The sequence below is a fragment of the Hypanus sabinus genome, chromosome 9, assembly GCF_030144855.1.
Source record: "Hypanus sabinus isolate sHypSab1 chromosome 9, sHypSab1.hap1, whole genome shotgun sequence".
In the NCBI taxonomy this organism is placed as follows: Eukaryota; Metazoa; Chordata; class Chondrichthyes; order Myliobatiformes; family Dasyatidae; genus Hypanus; species Hypanus sabinus.
This window is the reverse complement of record NC_082714.1, coordinates 156605001-156624403: the sequence shown is the minus strand read 5'-3', so window position 1 is coordinate 156624403 and position 19403 is coordinate 156605001. Positions and strand designations below refer to the sequence as shown.

General features: G+C 45.5%; 1 protein-coding gene across 5 annotated transcripts in view; it reads left to right on the top strand.

The window, feature by feature from the left end:
- LOC132399944 (protein CBFA2T2-like) overlaps nucleotides 1–19403 on the top strand; it is a 199016-nt gene that overhangs the window by 168011 nt on the left and 11602 nt on the right. For all 5 annotated transcript variants that reach the window (XM_059980909.1, XM_059980908.1, XM_059980910.1 and 2 more), the window contains exon 10: nucleotides 14472–14662. In XM_059980909.1, coding sequence (XP_059836892.1) covers nucleotides 14472–14662 — 191 coding nt within the window. The remainder of the gene's footprint in view (nucleotides 1–14471; nucleotides 14663–19403) is intronic.

Here is a 19403-nt window from a genome sequence, read left to right as displayed (position 1 = left end):
GACCTCCCACATACTGGATACGGAGCACACCACTGCTCTGACTGTCTCCCCCATTACCTGATCCCAGATTAGTCAGAATAAATGAATTTAGGTTCCATTAATATCAGAGAATGTATACAGTATACAACCTTAAATTTATACTCTTCACAGACATCCGTGCAACAAGGGACCCCATAGAATGAATGGTAGGACATCAAAGCCCCGAAACCACCCCCCCCCGACCCTTCGCAGAAGCAGCAAGCATCAACCTCCCATTCCCCCCTTGCACTCATACCAGCAAAATCCCTTGACTCCTATCCCCAACCCCCACTCCCGTGCAAGTGACAGCCGAATCCCCCTAAAGAGACCTTAATCCAGAGTCCATCAGAACTGCATCAAAACCCAACACTTTGGTATCACCGACAGGCTTTCTCTCTCCTGCGACAGTATGAGGGGAGACCAGCAACTCGCCGTTCCGATGTTACAATCTTCCACATTGCTTCTCCGAACCCGCGGTGGGAATCACTCAAGTACAGGGAGCGAGGGGCATAACAAATCTTTGGCTCTTGGTGCTTGACAAGCTAGGTCACTGTGTGCTCACGCCTGCAGCACAGGGTACTTCTGCTCTCTTTGGGCCTGGTAAATAATACAGTTTGAAGACAATTAAATGAGCTGCTGGTTGTGGTTTTTCAACCCAGAGGTCAGGATATGATTTGTGCTCTTGAAATTGCAACCTTTTCAGAAGGCATTTGATAAGGTCCCACATAGAAGATTGGTGGGTAAAATCAAAGCTCAGGGCATCGGGGTGGGGGGGGGGAAGACATTGACATGGATAGAAAACTGATTGGCAGATAGAAAGCAAAGGGTAGCGGTGAATGGGTGTTTCGCGGAATGGCAGGTGGTGACTAGTGGGGTGCCACAGGGCTCGGTATTGGGACCACAGCTGTTTACCATTTACGTTAATGATTTGGATGAAGGCATAAAAAATAACATCAGCAAATTTGCTGAATTGAGGTGAATGGGCAGGTTTTGCTGTTCTGTCACGGAATGCCAGGAGAGAAATAATAGGTCAGTGTGGGAATGTAAATAGAGTCTCCCTGGAGATGGTAAATACAATAGATTCTGCAGATGCTGGAAATCCAGAGTAACACACCCAATGTGCTAGAGGAACTCAGCAGGAACTTGATGCTAATTGTTTATTTATGCGCATAGATTCTGCCTGATCTGATGAGTTCCTCCAGCATTTCATGTGTATTTCCCTCGAAGAGGTGCATTTATTTCAGGGAATGGTACGTATGAATGTGGCACGGGATTCAAGGGGTAAATGACACAGATAAATAAATCATTGGCTGGTAGGGCTAACGTAAAAATAAAATCTCTGGTGCTTCCTTCCTGGGAAGGGGGTGGGAGGGAGGGAAGGGAGAGAGAGATGAAAGAAAGAAGAATTATTCAAACTTGACTGAGCTACAGTTAGGATACAAAAGCATATAGAGGCCATGATTTATAACGATCATGTCAGAACAGGGTGGTTTTCCTTTCCAGGAAAGCTTAACAGTCCTGAAGTTATTTTGCCAAAAACTGAGCAAGCACATTACAGAGGCGTTTACCAAGTGTTTAGCAAAAGCACCTCCACTAGCTGGAGAGACTGCAATGTAAAATTATCCTTAGTAAACCTTACGGGATCTTTGTTCAAGTTCAATGTAGATGTATGCCACCATATACCAACCTGAGATTCTTCCTGTGGGCATACTCGATAAATCCAGTCACCATAATAGAATCAATGAAAGGCCGTACCCAACAGGGCCGACAACCAGAGTGCAAAAAACAACAAATACACAAAGAAAGAAGAAGAAAGGGGGGAAATAATTAACTAACTGGTTAATACAGCATAATAAAAAAATAAATAAATTGTCAGAAACACACTGAGTCTCAGCAATTTGCAGAACGGTAAACTTTATTTTTCGAGTCTGCAGAGTCGGACCCAACCAGCTCCTGCTAGATTGAGTGCCGAATTACACTTTGCACAGTTTTTTATACCCTACATTCTTCTTTAATCTCATTACAAAATTACAAATGTGATTACCCCTTTGGCCCATTTATCAGCCTCAGCGCATTAACACCGTTATTGTTCAACCGTTAAGCATGTCTTCCCGTTACCCGTATCGCTTCTTTAATCAGCAAGCTATTGTTTCATCCTGATTTTGCAAATTGGTTTATACGTTGCCCTGCAAGTTGCTTTGCACGTTCTTTCTGTGTCAGCACATTCTAAATGGACTCCTTAAGAATCATTTCTCTCAATCCACCCTTTTTCTTTTTAGAATGTGCTATCAGTTGGGCTTTTGCCACGGGTTTACATAGGCTTCTTCCTCTAGCTCTATTTCCCTTTGTAGGAGTACCTGAACAGGATCAGCTGGGGCCCCTGGTTGCATGACTTGTCTTGCCACCCGAGCTACTAGCTCCCTCAAGCAGGGGATCAGACATGGTAGCAGAAGGAGGACCATCAATCCCCCTCCTATAACCCCTAAAGCGGTTCGCCACCAGCCTCCTTTCAACCATCCGTCCAGCCAGTCCCAATACCCCAGCGGCTTCCAGGTCTGTACCGGCACGTGGGCCAGTTTCCTTATTTTATCTGATATTTTTTGAACCACCTTTCCGTTGTCATCTATCTTTAAGCAGCAGTTGGTTAGATTAAACTTTCCACATACTCCTCCTTTTTGTTGTAGTCATAACATTTCTCGTTTACATGCGAGTGTGATACAAAGGACCCTGGAAAAACCGTCATGCCCACCCTTACCGTCGTCCTGCACTTATCACATCCCCCTTCAGCGCTTCTCAACACTAGCAGTATATACATTACAGTCCCAAAGTTCATTCTGTCCGTCTTTTGAGCTTTAGCACCATCGGGTCTTCTCCCTGGACGCAAGTCCATTCTGCACCTTCTTCGGGCTTTACGGGTCCCTTGATTCTCGCGGCGTGTGTCCACCCTTTTTCTTTTGTCCTTACTGCGGCTTCAGTGGTCAGTAGCACCTGGAATGGGCCTTCCCACTGCGGCTGTAACTTCTCTGGCTTCCAAGTCTTAATCAGGACCCAGTCACCGGGCTGAGTTCGGTGGAGTGCGAAGTCCAGAGGTGGGGTTTGTGCGAGTAACCCCTTCCTGCGCAATTCTGCAAAAGAACGAGACAGTGCCTGTAAATAGTCCCTTACAAAGACATCTCCCCCTTGCAGGGAAGGATAGCCCTCCACCTTGTTCCAATATGGAAGGCCAAACAACATTTCATAAGGGGATACTCCTGTATCTTTTCGAGGAGCCGTGCGGATTCTTAGTAGGGCCAGGGGTAGACACATGGTCCAGGGTAGCTTGGTTTCCATCATTAGTTTTGTCAATTGCGTCTTCAAAGTACTGTTCATCCTCTCAACTCTTCCTGAGCTCTGAGGGTGCCAGGGGGTGTGCAGCTTCCACTGGATTCCTAAGGCGTCACAGATTAGCTGGTGTGTTTTTGAGGCAAAGTGTGTTCCCCTATCTGAATCAATAGACCCCATTATTCCATATCTCGGGACTATATTTTCTAATAGGATCCGTGCCACTGTAGGGGCGTCCGCTTTAGTGGTTGGGAATGCTTCCACCCACTGAGTGAAGTGATCCACAATTACTAACAGGTACTTCCATCTCTGAACTTGTGGTAGTTCCGTAAAGTCTATTTGGATCCGATGGAACGGTCGGACGGCTAGTGTTTGTCCCCCCTTCTGGGTGGCACGCATCATTTTCTTGTTTACCTTTTGACAGGTGTAACAGCCCCACACCTCCTGTTGAGCTAGTGTGAATATCCCTTTACAAACATAGTCCCTTAGGATAGTGTCGCACATAGCTTGCACTCCCCAATGGCTTTGTTGGTGTAGTTGTTGCAGTATATGACGAGTTATTTCCTTATTCAGTACTTGCCGTCCGTCGGGGGTCTTCCACTCGCCTTCTGATGTTTGTCGGGCTCCCCTGTTGATTCCCCGTATAAGAACTGTGCCGGGTTACAACTATTGTTCCTTTCAAAGCTTACATCATCCCCGACCATCAGAATGGTTTCGTATTTCAGTATGCGAGAGTCCGTCAACCACCGCTGAGCTTTTTGGGCTAAGAGGGTGCTAACGGAGTGCTGGGTATACACCGTCATTCTTCCCCCAAAGGTTAATTTCCGTGCTTCTTCTACTAGTACGGCTGCTGCCGCTACGGCTTGTATGCACGTCGGCCATCCCCGGGATACCGGGTCTAACATTTTTGATAAAAAGGCCACAGGTTGCCGCTTTCCTCCTTTTTCTTGGGTTAGTACTCCTAACGCAGTTCCTTCATTGTTTGTTGCATACAGCTGAAAGGGCTTTTCCAGTGCTGGCAGTGTTAATACCGGGGCCCGAATTAGTTGCCCTTTTATTTTCCTGAACTTCTGTTCTTCTTCTTCGGTCCAGCTGATTATTCCCCGGTCTTCCTTTGCCAATTTGTCGTACATAAACTTCACCAGGGGGGTATAATTCTCTATCCAAATCCGGCAATAGCCCACTAAGCCCAGAAATTGTCTTATTTCCTTCTTTGTCCTGGGAAGCGGTATTTTAGTTATTCCCGCTATTCTTTCTGGGGTTATTTGGCGGTGCCCTTTACTGACTCTGTGTCCGAGATATGTTATTTCCTTCTCGACAAATTGCAGTTTCTTCTTGGACACCCGCAATCCTTTTTCTCCTAGGTAATTCAGGAGTCTTATAGTATCGTCTCGCACTACCTCCTCTGCTGGTCCCGATAGTAGTAGGTCATCGACATACTGTAATAGTTGGTTCTTTTCGGTACAATGGAATCCAGCCAATACTTGCTCCAGTACCTGTTCGAATAGGTTTGGGGACTCCGTGAACCCTTGGGGCAAGACGGTCCACCGGAGTTGCTTCTTCCGCCCAGTGAAGGGATTTTCCCATTCAAATGCGAACATATCTCGGCTACCTTCCTCCAACGGGCAACTCCAAAAAGCATCTTTTAGATCTATCACACTGAACCATTCATGTTCAGGAGGTATTTTGCTCATTAATGTATAGGGGTTAGGCACTACCAGGTATCGTGTTTGGACTACCGCATTTAAGCCTCTCAGATCTTGAACCATTCGATACGTGCCGTCGGGCTTTCGGACCGGTAGGATGGGGGTATTAAAGGGTGACATACGTTCTTCCAGGAGTCCATCTGATACTAATGTCTCAATTACAGGTTGTAATCCCCTCCTCCCTTCCATGGCAATGGGATATTGCCGTCTTCTCACCGGGCGGCTGTTTGGCAACAGGGTGATTTTCAGTGGGGTGATGTCCAGGCCGCCCCGATTACCTTCTTGATACCAGACACTGGCCTTTATTTCCTGATCATCCTTTTCAGTCATTACGAACAGTTTCACCTGAATTTCACCTTGATATGGCACTGTCCCGATCCCTAGCAGTGCCTGCAAATCTCTTCCCAATAAGTTGAATCCGGCTGACGGAAGTAATAACACATCCTGGATACCTTCCCGGTCGTCGCATTTTATCTGTACATCTTCTATTATTGGGACCTGCATAGTTTTTCCTCCTATTCCGGAAACCCCAATGGTTTTGGTCCCAATCTTGGTTCCCGGAGGGGCTTGGATTATACTAGTTCTTTCAGCTCCTGAGTCGACCATAAAGGTTACTTCTGACCCTTGAGGACCTAATTTTAAATTTACCAGGGGTTCCTGCTTGTATCTCGTCCCCAAGGGTTGGGACCCCTGACACCCCTATTCTTCTTCCATGAGGGCATAAGCTCGGACTTCTTTTCGATATCTTGGGCACTTCCTCTTAAAGTGGCCTTCCTCATTGCAGTAAAAACATCGTGCCGCCCTCCTCATCCTCCTTCCCTCTCCGGGTCTATTTCTTCTGTTTTTTTTACTTTCTTCACGTCCTCCCTCTGCTCCCGCAAGGGGCGCAGAAGGCTGGACATAGGGAGGGGGTAAATGATCGAGTGGGTCCCACTTCCGCTCCCCTTTAATGCCCAACTTAAAACTCTTTGTTGTTACTCCTGGCCAGGGAGCCCAACAAAAAGCATAAGCAATTTCTTCCGGTTTTACATTTGGTTTTGAATTAACGTAAATGTTTAAGGCTTGTCGTACCCAATCCTCCTCAGACCCAAGCCGCGGCCACCAGACCGCAGGTTTTTCTATCGGCTGTTTCGACCAAATTAAACAGTACTGTATCATTTTTTTCTTTTGTTTCCCTTTTAGTCTTCCACATCCCCAATTCTCAAACATTCTACCGAGGGGGCTATCAGGAGGAACCCCCAGGTATGGTCCCGGTCTCTCCGTTTCCTCTTTCTTTTTAGAGCCACCCCCTCCCATCTTATTCCGCTCTTACTTAATCAGGAGGACCCCCGGGTAGCGATCCCGGTCTTCTCCGTCCTTACTTATTCCCGCACCTTTCTACTATAATAGTAGGCACTTACCCGGTGCGTCCTGGGGACTTCCAGTACCAGGTACTATCCCCTTCTCCCCGTTTACCGCTCTGCGCTGTCCGGATATCACTCGCTCAAGCCGCGTTGGAGCGACGAGCAAGGAGTCAGGGACCGCCAAACTCGGCGGGGTGCACCGTCTCCGATGTCCTTCCTCGTGTCCACCGCGGCCGGAGTGTGGATCCCGGACGAGCCCCCACGTTGTCAGAAACACACTGAGTCTCAGCAATTTGCAGAACGGTAAACTTTATTTTTCGAGTCTGCAGAGTCGGACCCAACCAGCTCCTGCTAGATTGAGTGCCGAATTACACTTTGCACAGTTTTTTATACCCTACATTCTTCTTTAATCTCATTACAAAATTACAAATGTGATTACCCCTTTGGCCCATTTATCAGCCTCAGCGCATTAACACCGTTATTGTTCAACCGTTAAGCATGTCTTCCCGTTACCCGTATCGCTTCTTTAATCAGCAAGCTATTGTTTCATCCTGATTTTGCAAATTGGTTTATACGTTGCCCTGCAAGTTGCTTTGCACGTTCTTTCTGTGTCAGCACATTCTAAATGGACTCCTTAAGAATCATTTCTCTCATAAATTGAATGAGTAACCAAACTAATAAGTACATTTATTTGTTGAGAGAATATAAGGAGGTTGGGGCTGAGAGGGAAAATTGATCAGCCACAATGAAATAGCAGAGCAAACTCAATGGTCACATGATCTAATTCTGCTCCTATATCTTATGATCTTATAAATAAATAAGCAATAAATATCAAGAACGTGAGATGAAGAGTCCTTGAAAATGAGTCCATTGGTCGTGGGGACATTTCAATGATGGGGCAAGTGAAGTTGAGTGAAGTTATCCCCTTTGGTTCAAGAGCCTGATGGTTGAGGGGTAACAACTGTTCCTGAACTCTGGTGGTAGTGTGAGTCCTGAGCTTCCTGTACCTTCTTCCTGATGGCAGCAGGAAGAGGAGAGTGTGACCTGGGTGGTGCTGGGGATCCCTGATGGTGGATGCTGCTTTCCTGCAACAACGCTCTGTGTAGATGTGTTCAGTGATGGGGAGGGCTTTGCCCATGATGGACTGGGCCGTATACACTACTCTGTAAGATTTTCCGTTCAAGGGCAATGTTGTTTCCATACCAAGCTGTGATGCAGCCATTCAATATACCCTCCAGCACACATCTTAACCACTAGTTAACACTTAGTTGACACCCAGTGACTTGGGTGTGTTTGTATGGATAACAATGTCACTTCACTAAGAAAGTGGTTTATTTAAAGACCGGGAGAGACTTATGAAAGTAATTACAACACCTAAACATCAGAAATGCAGGGAGTGGATCAGTTCAAAATAAATTTATTATTGAAGTATGTATATGTCACCCTATACTACCCTGAGATTCATTTTCTTGCAGGCATTCACAATAGAATAAAGAAATACAATAGAATCAATGAAAAACTACATAGGCAAGTTTTTCAGAATGTAGAACAGAGGCACAGGCCCTTTGGCCTAAAATGCTGCACCAAATAGTGAAGCCAATGTCAGCTAATCCCTAATCCCTGCGTAATGTTCTTGTGTCTTCATGCTCTGCATTTGCACGAACCTGCCTAATAGCCTCTTAAACAGCTCAATTGTATCTGCCTTTGTGACCACCCTTAGCAGCACATTCCAGGCACCCACCCTGCACATCTTTGAACTCCCCCTCTCAACTTGGGCATATCCCCTCAAGTTTTAGACATTTTGACCATAGAAAGGGGCACTGGCTGTCGATCTCATAATTATGTGTTTCAATGTATCCTCAGTCTCACAGAACAAGATTGACTGACGGGAATAAGTCTGAAATGAAGTTTTTACTCTTTGCATCTTAAATCCAATTGGAATTTCATGGGATTAGGGTTAGGGAAGAGAGAATAGTTTATTTTATTCAGAGATACAGCACAGTACAGGCCCTTCCAGACCAATGAGCCCAGACCGTCCAATTACACTCATGTGGCCAGTGAAACTACTAATCTGTACATCTTTGGACTGTGGGAGGAAACGGGAGCACCCAGAGGAAACCAGTTTAGTCACAGAGAGAACACAAACTCTCTTTACAAACAGCAGCAGGAATTGAACCCAGTTCACTGGTGCAGTAATCTTCTGCCTGGTGGGAGAGACAGAAGAGAGAATGTCCAGCTTTGGAAGGAGTTATGTCTTGTAACTTCAAAACATTAAATTAATTCAAAAGGAAAACATTGGAGTCTGGGAATACGGGTCTGACTTAGTCTTTACTTTTAGCAAGGCACGTACATTTCACGTAGTGTGCAATTAATGTATTTATACATATAGCCTGTAATTAATTATTAAACAAACAATACTTAATCGAACAATAAATACACACAAGATTACTCAAATGTTACTGAAATATCAAGTACACAACAGAAGGGTCTTTGATTTTGTTGGCTGCTTCACTGAGGCAGTGAGAAATGTAGAAGAGTTCACGGTGAGGAGGCTGGCTTTTGTGATGGAACTGAGCTACGTTTCCAACTCGGCAATTTCTTGCAGTCTTGGGCAGAGCAGTTTCCGTATTGAGCCATGATGCATCCAGATAGGCTGCGTTCAATTGGGCATCTCTAAAGATTGCTGAGCATTTGCTGGATTTCCTCAGTTTTCTGAGGATATAGAAGTGCTGGTTAGGTAATTTCGATGGGCTGAAGGGCCTGTTTTCCATGGTCTTTCCTTTTGATTCTGCAAGATATCACACAGCTCTGTGAGGGCTCAGTGGTGGTGATGGGGGGTTCTTGGGAACTTGTGTGAGATGGAGCCTGGCTTGAACAGGAAAGAGTGTGCACGTGTGAGGGCGTCGGTGTGCAGACGAGGGTGGAAACTCAGCGAAGATGAAAAATACGAGCAGCAGGGAAAGCACCCAGTGTTGATCATGTGAGTTTGCAGTTTTGATGTTTCCTCTAACGGTCGGGTAGTTTGACAGCTGGCGGAGAAAGGCTCGGTGTCTTCGTACCAGACGGCATTCCATTCCGCGGGGGAGGGGAGAGACGGAGCGAAAAAGAGCAGAGGGTGGAAGGAAGAATTCTGTCGCGCTGTCTCACCTGCAGAAAACGCACCATCTGCCAGCCCAGAGCGGAATTAGCGCCAAAGTCTCACTCTGCCCTGGCAACTTCTGGGCGCTTGGTTCCGTGAGAGAGTGTGTGCGTGTGTGTCATTGCCATCTGCAGCTGGTAACCATATCACACTTTTCTCAAGCACCTGCCACTCTTTATTCATTTTTTGTCCGCTGGACGGGTAAGGGATCACGATGCTTACGTTAACTGCGTTGACATCCAGTTGTCAGGTCCAGATGCCCAAGTTCAAATCTGATCACATCACCGGACCATTGGGTTTTTAAAAAAAATTCTGCTTGTAGATTAAAAATCAAAATCAAAACTGTAGGTGAAGTTTCAAGAAGCAGCAGAGGCTGGAACCTGGAGCAACATGCAATCAGCTGGAGGAACTCAACGGGACAAACAGTATCTGTGGGAGACAGGAACTAGAACGTAGAACACTACAGCATAGTACAGGCCCTTCGGCCCGCATTTTTGTGCCAACCTTATAAGCTACTCTAAGCTAATTGTACATAGCCCCCGTTTTTCAAACATGCATGTGCCTTTTTAAGAGTCTCTTAAATGTCCCACATGTATCTACCCCCAACCACCACCCCTGGCAGTGTGTTCCATGCACCCACCACTTTCAGTGTAAATACCTTACCTCTGACATCCCATCCCCCCCATTCTTTCCTCCATGCCCCCTGGTATTAGCCATTTCACCCTGGAAAATAGTCTCTCTGGCTAGGCACTTGGTCTATGATTTATATCATCTTTTAGACCATAAGACATAGGAGTAGAATTAGGCCATCTGGCCCATTGAGTCTGCTCCGCCATTCAATTATGGCTCCTTCTCCTCCTCAACCCCAGTTCCTGGCCTTCGCCCTGTAACCTTTGATGCCATGTCCAATCAAGAACCTATCAATCTCTGCCTTAATACACCCAACGACCTGGCCTCCACAGCTGCCTGTGGCAACAAATTCCACAAATTCACCACCGTTTGGCTAAAGAAATTTCTCCGCATCTCTGTTTTGAAAGGACGCCTCTCTATCCTGAGGCTGTGCCCTCTTGCGTCCTTTCCACATCTACTCTGTCTAGGCTTTTCAACATTCGAAAGGTTTCAATGAGATCCCCTCTCATTCTTCTGAATTTCAGCGAGTACAGACCCAAAGCCATCAAACGTTCCTCATCAAACCCTTTCATTCCTGGAATCACCCTTATGAACCTCCTCTGGATCCTCTCCTATCCCAGCACATCTTTTCTAAGATGAGGGACCCAAAACTGTTCACAATAATCAAGGTGAGACTTCACCAGTGCCTTATAAAGCCTCAGAATCACATCCCTGCTCTTGTATCCTAGACCTCTTGAAATGAATGGCACTTGCCTTCCTCACCACTGACTCAACCCTCAATTTAACCTTTAGGGTGTTCTGCACAAGGACTCCCAAGTCTCTTTGCATCTCTGAATTTTCTCCCCATTTAGAAAATAGTCCGCAGATTTATTTCTACTACAAAAGTGCAAGACCATGCATTTTCCAACATGGTATTTCAATTGACACCTTCTTGCCCATTCTCCTAATCTGTCTATGTCCTTCTGCATCCTACCTGTTTCCTCAACACTACCCGCCCCTCCACTAATCTTGGTATCATCTGCAAACTTGGCAACAAAGCCATCTATTCCATCATCCAAATCATTGACATACAGCATAAATAGATGTGGTCCCAACACCGACCCCTGTAGAACACCACTAGTCACTGGCAGCCAACCAGAAAAGGATCCTGTTATTCCCACTCACTGTCTGCTATCGATCAGCCAATGCACTAACCATCTTAGTAACTTTCCTGTAATACCATGGGCTCTTAACTTGGTAAGCAGCCTCATGTGTGGCACCTTGTCAAAAGCCTTCTGGTAGTCCAAATGTACAACATCCACTGCATCTCCTTTATCTATCCTACTTGTAATCTCCTCAAAGAATTCCAACAGGTTCGTCAGGCAGGATTTTCCCTGATGGAAACCATACTGACTTCGTACAATCTTGTCCTGTACTCCAAATACCAAGTACTCCATCACCTGATTCTTAACAATTGGCCCTGACATCTTCCCAATGTCTGAGGTCAGGCGAACTGGTCTATAATTTTCTTTCCTTCTATCGAGTTACCTCTCATCCTTCTTCACTCCAAAGAAAGAAGTCGACAATTGTTTCAAATTGAATTTGAAAAGAATAGTTTTCCCACAGATGCTGCTCGCCCTGCTGAGTATCCCCCGCCAGAATGACTGTGGCAGAAAGCTGCAGGTGCTGGAAATCTGAAATACGCCTCAGTGGCAAAATGGTGCAGATGGTCGAGTCACTGCCTCACAGTGCCAGAGACCTGGGTTCAATCCCAACCTCAGGTCTCGCTATAACCGTGTGGGGGTTCCTCCGGGTGCACTGGTTTCCTCCCACGTCCCGCAGTTGTGTGGATGAGAAGGTCAATTGGCCACTGTAAATTACCCCCCTTCATCTTTAAGTGAGGTGCACCTGTATCACGTGGTAACTTGATTTACATATTTTTACATATAATTGGCAATTAAGTATTTAAACAAGCAAGAGTGCTTAATCAGCCAATATATATATCTGTATATGCAAGATCACCCAAATATTATTGAAATATTAAATACTTAGTTATTAAATACTAATTTGGGGTAGTGGCTAGGTTAACGCCTCACTGCACCAACAACCGGGGCTCAATTTCCACCACTGTTTGTACGTTCCCCCCGTGACCGTGTGAGTTTCCGTGGGTTAGAGTTAGTAAGTTGTGGACATGCTGTGTTGGCACCGGAAGCAAAACAATGCTTACGGGCTGCCCTCTGCACATTCTCACTGATTTGCTTTGATACAAAATGGTGCATTTCACTGTAAGTTTTGACGTTTTGGTGTTGCTGTGATCAAAATTTATTTATTTTTGCCCGCTGTCATTTAGGGCGGCAATGAAGGGCCTCAATCTCTGTCTGCAAAGAAATATTCTTCATTGCTGTCTCTGTAACAATTATTTTTTGACCAGTCAGTGTTATTCGCCCTGAGCTGAGCTGAAACTGATGGACTACTCTTTTTCTGGCCTCCACCCTTTGACCTGTTTGGCATGGATGACCCTACCAAGAGCCAAAGCACAATGCTCTGACCCCAGCCAACATGGCTGTCTGGATCACTGAGGCAGATACGTTTCTGTACCATGACAAGGTGGTGGTCCTCTTGGATGATTTGATAAGTAAAGAGAATTTTAATGAATCTGAAGCGTATATGTAATGAGCTTCAGTAGATTCCATTACAACAAAATGGCTACTTGAATAGGAAAGGTCTAGAACAGGGTTTCTTAACCATTTTTATACCATGGACCACTTGAGCAGTCCGGTGAAGCCTATGGGCCTCTTCTCAGAATAATATATTTAAATATATAAAATAAAATACTTAGGATTACAAAAGAAACCAATGATAGAGAAATAATACAGGTATCAAAATATTTAAAAATACACATGTGATACAGTAATATATGTGCTTTATTAATGCATTAAATAGCAAGACTATACGTTTAAAATACTGACAAGTTAAAATTAAATCTTATTTTGTAAAGACACATCAGTGTGAAGGCTGTTGTTGCTCAGCTTGATGAAGAACATTAATCTATGGGGGTGGTCTTTGACAAAGCCACTCTCAGGTCACGTTGGACATCCAGTCGCAGGTCTGCCCGATAGTTGGCCAGCTATGTTACTCGACCTACTGCAGACACAAGATTGCGATCGCGTTCAATCTAGCGGGGGTGGAGGTCTAATAGCTACCATAATTTCAAGGTAGTGATAAGCGTGTGCCATAATCAATATTTTGAGATATTTCTAACAACTGTGATATGGTATGAAAATATCGGTGATTTCTATTGATGACAAAGTCACAGGTAAAGTTAATACTACTGTGGCTTGTTGCCTACATTCATCATTGAAGGAAATGCTAAATTTCAGTAGAAGGTTAGTGAAAATAAAGATGTAATTTTTTTCCCATCCAAGTTCACGGACCGCCTTGAATCTCTCCACAAACCCGTGATTAAGAACCCCTTGGTTTTGAAGAACATTGGTCAAGCACAGTCAAATGGGATTACTCTAGATAGTCATCTTGGTTAGCATGGACAACTAGGGCTGAAAGGCTTGTTTCCATACAGTGTAACTCTATTATCTATCAAATAATCCTTGTTTCTTTAATCAATCCGCGTAACTTCCTGGAATCAGTTCAAAAAGGCATTCTGTTTCATCTGTAAAGCCTTTGCACCTTTCCTAAAGAAATGGGCACTAGAAATTTTCCTTTTCCCTTTAGCTATACACTCAGTGGCCACTTTATTAAGTACAGGTGTGGAACCTGCCGTGGTTTCCTGTAGCTGTACACCATTGTTGTAACAAGTGTTTATTTGAGTTACCGTCATCTTCCTGTCAGCTTGAGCCAGTCTGGCCCGACGTCTCTCATTAACAAGGACTGCCTTCCTCTGGATGAGTTTTGTTCATCACACCATTCTCGGTAGGCTCTACTACAGACTCTCGTGAGTGAAACCCCCAGGAGATCGGCAATTTCTGAGATACTCAAACTACCCCGTATGGCACCAGCGATCATTTCACAGTCAAAGTCACTTAGATCAGATTTCTTCGCCATTCTGATGTTGGTCTGAACAACAGCTGAGCCTCTTAACCATGTCTCCATGTTTTTATACATTGAGTTGCTGCCACATAATTGGTTGATAAGATATGTGCTCTACCAGGCTGGTGGACCTGACAAAGTGGCTTCTGAGTATATGATTGCTTTTCACCAGCCATTCCTGTTCAGGGAATCGCTTCCTTTCTCTCAGGCGCGTGTCAGAGTCCTTCGTTACTCTGAGCAGCCAGTGTGGCCGTCTCTTAGCGATGTTTCTTTCTTTCCCTGGGGGAGCAGAGGAAGCCGTCAACGAGGTGAAGCGCCAGGCTGTGTCGCAGCTGCAGAAAGCCGTGACTGAGGCTGAGCAGAAAGCCTACGAGATGATAACAGCGGAGAGGGCCAAGATGGAGCAGAAGATAGCTGATGCCAAACGACAGGCGGCCGAGGATGCTTTCACTGTCATCAACGAACAGGAAGACACCAGTGAGGTAGGATGTCGCCCTCCTGTCACTCCTCCTTGGTTAGCACACTGGCTCAGGAGCAGTGATCCCCTTCCCTTCTCCCCCACCACTTCTCAGCATCACTTGGCCGGTTTGGTCAGTGACCCGCTGTCCATCTCATGCCCACCACCCTGCAGATGTTCAGTCCAGGGGTCGTCACCATCCTGAGGTCAGAGGTCAGACAAGAGACCCCACATGCTCTCACTAACTGAGACTACGGCTGTTGATACTAATCGAAAGCCCTTGAAAGGTTTATTGGGGATCCTTGGGTGTCAGAATCAGAATCAGGTTTATTATCATCAACATCTTTGTACAGACATTCGCACAAAAGGTAGTGGATTCGGTCCAGTACACCATGGGTAAAACCCTCCCAGCCACTGAGCACATCTACATGATACGCTGTCGCAGGAAAGCACCATCCACTATCAGGGACCCCCCACCACCCAGGTCATGCTCTCTTCTCACTGCTGCCATCGGGTAAAAGGTACAAGAGCCTCAGGACTCGCACCACCAGGTTCAAGTACTGTTATTACCCTCAACCATCAGGCTCTTGAATAGAAGCGGATAACTACGCTCACTTGCCCCATCATTGAGATGTTCCTACAGCCAATGATCTCACTTTAAGGACTCTTTATCTAATTATCTCATGTTCTCGTTATTTATTTATATTTGCACCTGCACACTTTGTTGCTTTCTGCACTCTGGTTGATCTTTCATTGATTCCATTATAGTTATTATTCAACAGATTTGCTGAGTAAACCCGCAGGGAAGTGAATCTCAGGGTTGTGTGTGGTGGCATATATGTACTCTGATACTTTGTACTTTCTTCGTACTGTTCACATTGGAAGGACTGCACAAAGCTGTCATCGTCAGATTTGACGGACAGCCAATCAATCAATCATAAGATGTGAAACTTGTTTTACTTTTGCGGCAGCAATGCATTGCAAAGACATAAAAGGACTATAAATTACAAAGCATTATAAATGATGCTATTACAGCACCAACCCGGGTCCAGTTCTGCCACTGTGTGTGTGAGAAGTTTGTACGTTCTCCCCATGACCACGTAGGTTTCCTTTGGGTGACACAGCTTCTTCCCACAGTCCAAAGGTGTGCAGGTTGTAGGTTAATTGCTCACATGGGTGTAATTGGGCGGCGTGAACTCATTGGGTAAAGTGCCAGTTACAGGTGATCCCAACCTTTTTTATACTGTGTACCAATACCATTAAGCATGTAGACCTGTGGACCCCAGGTTTAGTGAAAAAATAATAAATGGGACAGAATTATGAGGTGTTGTTCATGGGTCTGTGCGCTGCGAAAGCTGAGGGACTGATATCAGGTTCTTTCTCTTTCCCAGTTATTCTCTGGGTGAATTGGTATCACAGGTAGGTGACCTCCTGCATTACAGCTCCGGTGACCTTGCTGGGCTCAGTCCTGACTCCTGGTGCACCGTCTGGAGAGTTTGCATTGCCTGGGTGCTCCGGTTTCCTCCCACAGCCCAAAGAGCTACAGGAGCAGAATTAGGCCATTCAGCCCAACGAACCACCATTAACGACCTGGATGTGGGGGTAGAGGGGTGGGATTGGCAAGTTTGCAGGCGACACAAAGGTTGGTGGTGTTGTAGATAGTGTAGAGGATTGTCGAAGGTTGCAGAGAGACATTGATAGGATGCAGAAGTGGGCTGAGAAGTGGCAGATGGAGTTCAACCCAGAGAAGTGTGAGGTGGTACACTTTGGAAGGACAAACTCCAAGGCAGAGTACAAAGTAAATGGCAGGATACTTGGTAGTGTGGAAGAGCAGAGGGATCTGGGGGTACATGTCCACACATCCCTGAAAGTTGCCTCACAGGTAGATAGGGTAGTTAAGAAAGCTTATGCGGTGTTAGCTTTCATAAGTCGAGGGAGAGAGTTTAAGAGTCACGAGGTAATAATGCAGCTCTATAAAACTCTGGTTAGGCCACACTTGGAGTACTTTGTCCAGTTCTAGTTGCCTCACTATAGGAAGGATGTGGAAACATTGGAAAGGGTACAGAGGAGAATTACCAGGATGCTGCCTGGTTTAGAGAGTATGGATTATGATCAGAGATTAAGGGAGCTAGGTCTTTACTCTTTGGAGAGAAGGAGGATGAGAGGAGACATGATAGAGGTGTACAAGATATTAAGAGGAATAGATGGAGTGGACAGCCAGCACCTCTTCCCCAGGGCACCACTGCTCAGTACAAGAGGACATGGCTTTAAGGTAAGGGGAGGGAAGTTCAAGGGGGATATTAGAGGAAGGTTTTTCACTCAGAGAGAGGTTGGTGCGTGGAATGCACTGCCTGAGTCAGTGGTGGAAGCAGACACACTAGTGAAGTTTAAGAGACTACTAGGCAGGTATATGGAGGAATTTAAGGTGGGGGGGGGGGGTTATATGGGAGGCAGGGTTTGAGGGTCGGCACAACATGGTGGGCCAAAGGAATAGAATCAGTGAAAGACCCCACCCAACAAGGCAGACGAGCAATCAGTGTATAAAGGGAAAAATAATAATGTGCTGTACTATTCTGTGTTTTCTATTCCATCATGGCTGATTTTCCCGCCTTCTTCCTCTATTCCTTTACTCCTTTACCAATCAAGGACCTGTCGATTTCTGCCTTAAATATGTCCATGATATGTGGGTTGGTAGGTAAATTGTGCCTGGTGTGTAGGTGAGTGGTGCGATTGATGGTGATGTGGGGAGGAAATAAAATGGGAATTGTGTAAATAGATTGACCAGCCAAGGGGTCAATTTCCAGTACCTCCCCATCATCGAGGACATCTTCAGTAGCAATGCCTCAAGAGGTTGGCATTCATCATTAAGGATCCTCACCATGCCTTCTTCTCATTGCTGCCATCAGGACTCTGAAGACACCCAACTCAGTGTATTAGGAACCCATTTCACAGTCAGATTTCTAAATAGAACATGAACCTCTGAACACCGCCTCACTTGTTGCTCTCTTTACACTCTTTTTTTAAGTTTCTTCCAGTAACAGTGGTCATTTTAATGTATTTCACTGTATCACAGCCGCAAAACAAAAAAATTTCATGATGTACCGTACGTCGGTGATAATAAATCTGATAATGATTCTGAAAGGAGCGAGGGTTTGCGTTTGCTGAGGGCCCTCTCACAGCTCCTTTTCCAGGTTCCCCAAAAGCCCTTCCGATTAGTGAAGGACTCTTCAAAATTCAAAGTAAAATTAGTATTAAAGTACATACATATGTCACCGTATGCAACCCGGAGATTCATTTTCTTGCAGGCATACTCAATAAATCCAATAGCCATGATAGAATCTGTGAAAGACCCCACTCAACAGGGCAGACGAGCAATCAGTCTATAAAAGGAAAAGTAATTATAATACATAAACAATTAATATTGATAACATGAGATGAAGAGTCCTTGAAAGTGAATCCATAGGTTGTGGGAGCATTTCAGTGATGGGCCAAGTGAAGCTGGTTCAAGAGCCTGATGGTTGAGGAGTGATAACTGTTCCTGAATCTGTTGGCGTGAGCCCCAAGGCTCTTGTACCTTCTTCTTAACGGTAGCAGCGAAAAGAAAACGTACTCTGGGCGGTGGGGGTTGTAGATGCTCGATGCTGCTTTCCTGCAACAGTGCTCCAGGCAGCTGTGCTCAACGGTGGGGAGGGCTTTACCCGTGATGGACTGAGTCTCTGCGTGCTGCTAGGGGCGATGAGAGGGAGGAACTGTGACTTTACAAACAGGTCTCAGCTACGGGATAGTATTAGCTTTAGAGGTATATTTGAGGGATAACTATTTCTCTGCTCTCTGTATTTTGGAGTAATATCTCCGGATGGTTTAGTGTGAGAGCAGAGAGGGTTGGCACAGTGCGCATAGAGCTGGAGACCTCAGTTCAGTCCTGATCTCAGATACCTCCTCTGAGGAATTTGCATGTTCTCACCGTGACTGAATGGATTCCCTCCATATCCCCATCCCACAAAGATGTGTAGGTTGGTAAGTTAATTGCCTAAGGGTAAATCGCCCCTAGTGTGCAGGTAAGTGGTAGAATGCGGGGCAAGTTCATAAGACAGTGGGGATCATGGGAAAATGGGAGGTTGAACGTTGGCATGGAATCAATAGGCAGAAGGGCCTGTATCTCTGCTGTGTCTTTCTTTGACTTCATGGCTTTGTTTTAACAATGTTGGTGAGGCCACATTTGAAATATTGTCTTCAGTTTGGTTCCCTTCCTATAGAAAAGATGGCACTAAGCTTGACAGAGTGCAGGGGAGAGACTGCCCGAACGCGAGGGACCGAGAGGGTCATTATTTATTGGAGAATGAGGGGCAATCTTATAGGTCATGGGGGGCATAGGTAGAGTCAAAGTGCACAGTCTGTTTCCAAGGGTTAGGGAATCAAGAACTAGAGGAGATAAGGTTAATGTGTGCGGGATGTTTGGGGAAGAGACTTGATAGGAGATAGGGGAGGCAAGTTTTTCGCCAGAGACTGGCCAGTAGATAGAATGAGCTGCCAGAAGAAAGAATTGACACAGGTACATGAACGACATTTCAAAGGTATTTGGAAAGTTGCTAGGATAGCAAAGAAACCTAACTGGGAGCACTGTGTGCCGTTCTGATGACCTGCCTATAGGAAAGATATCAACAGGACTGAAAGAGAGCAGAGAGCATTTACAAGGATGTTGCTGGGACTTGAGCACCTGAGTTAGAGGGAAAGGTTGAATAGGTTAGGACTTTACTCCCTAAAGT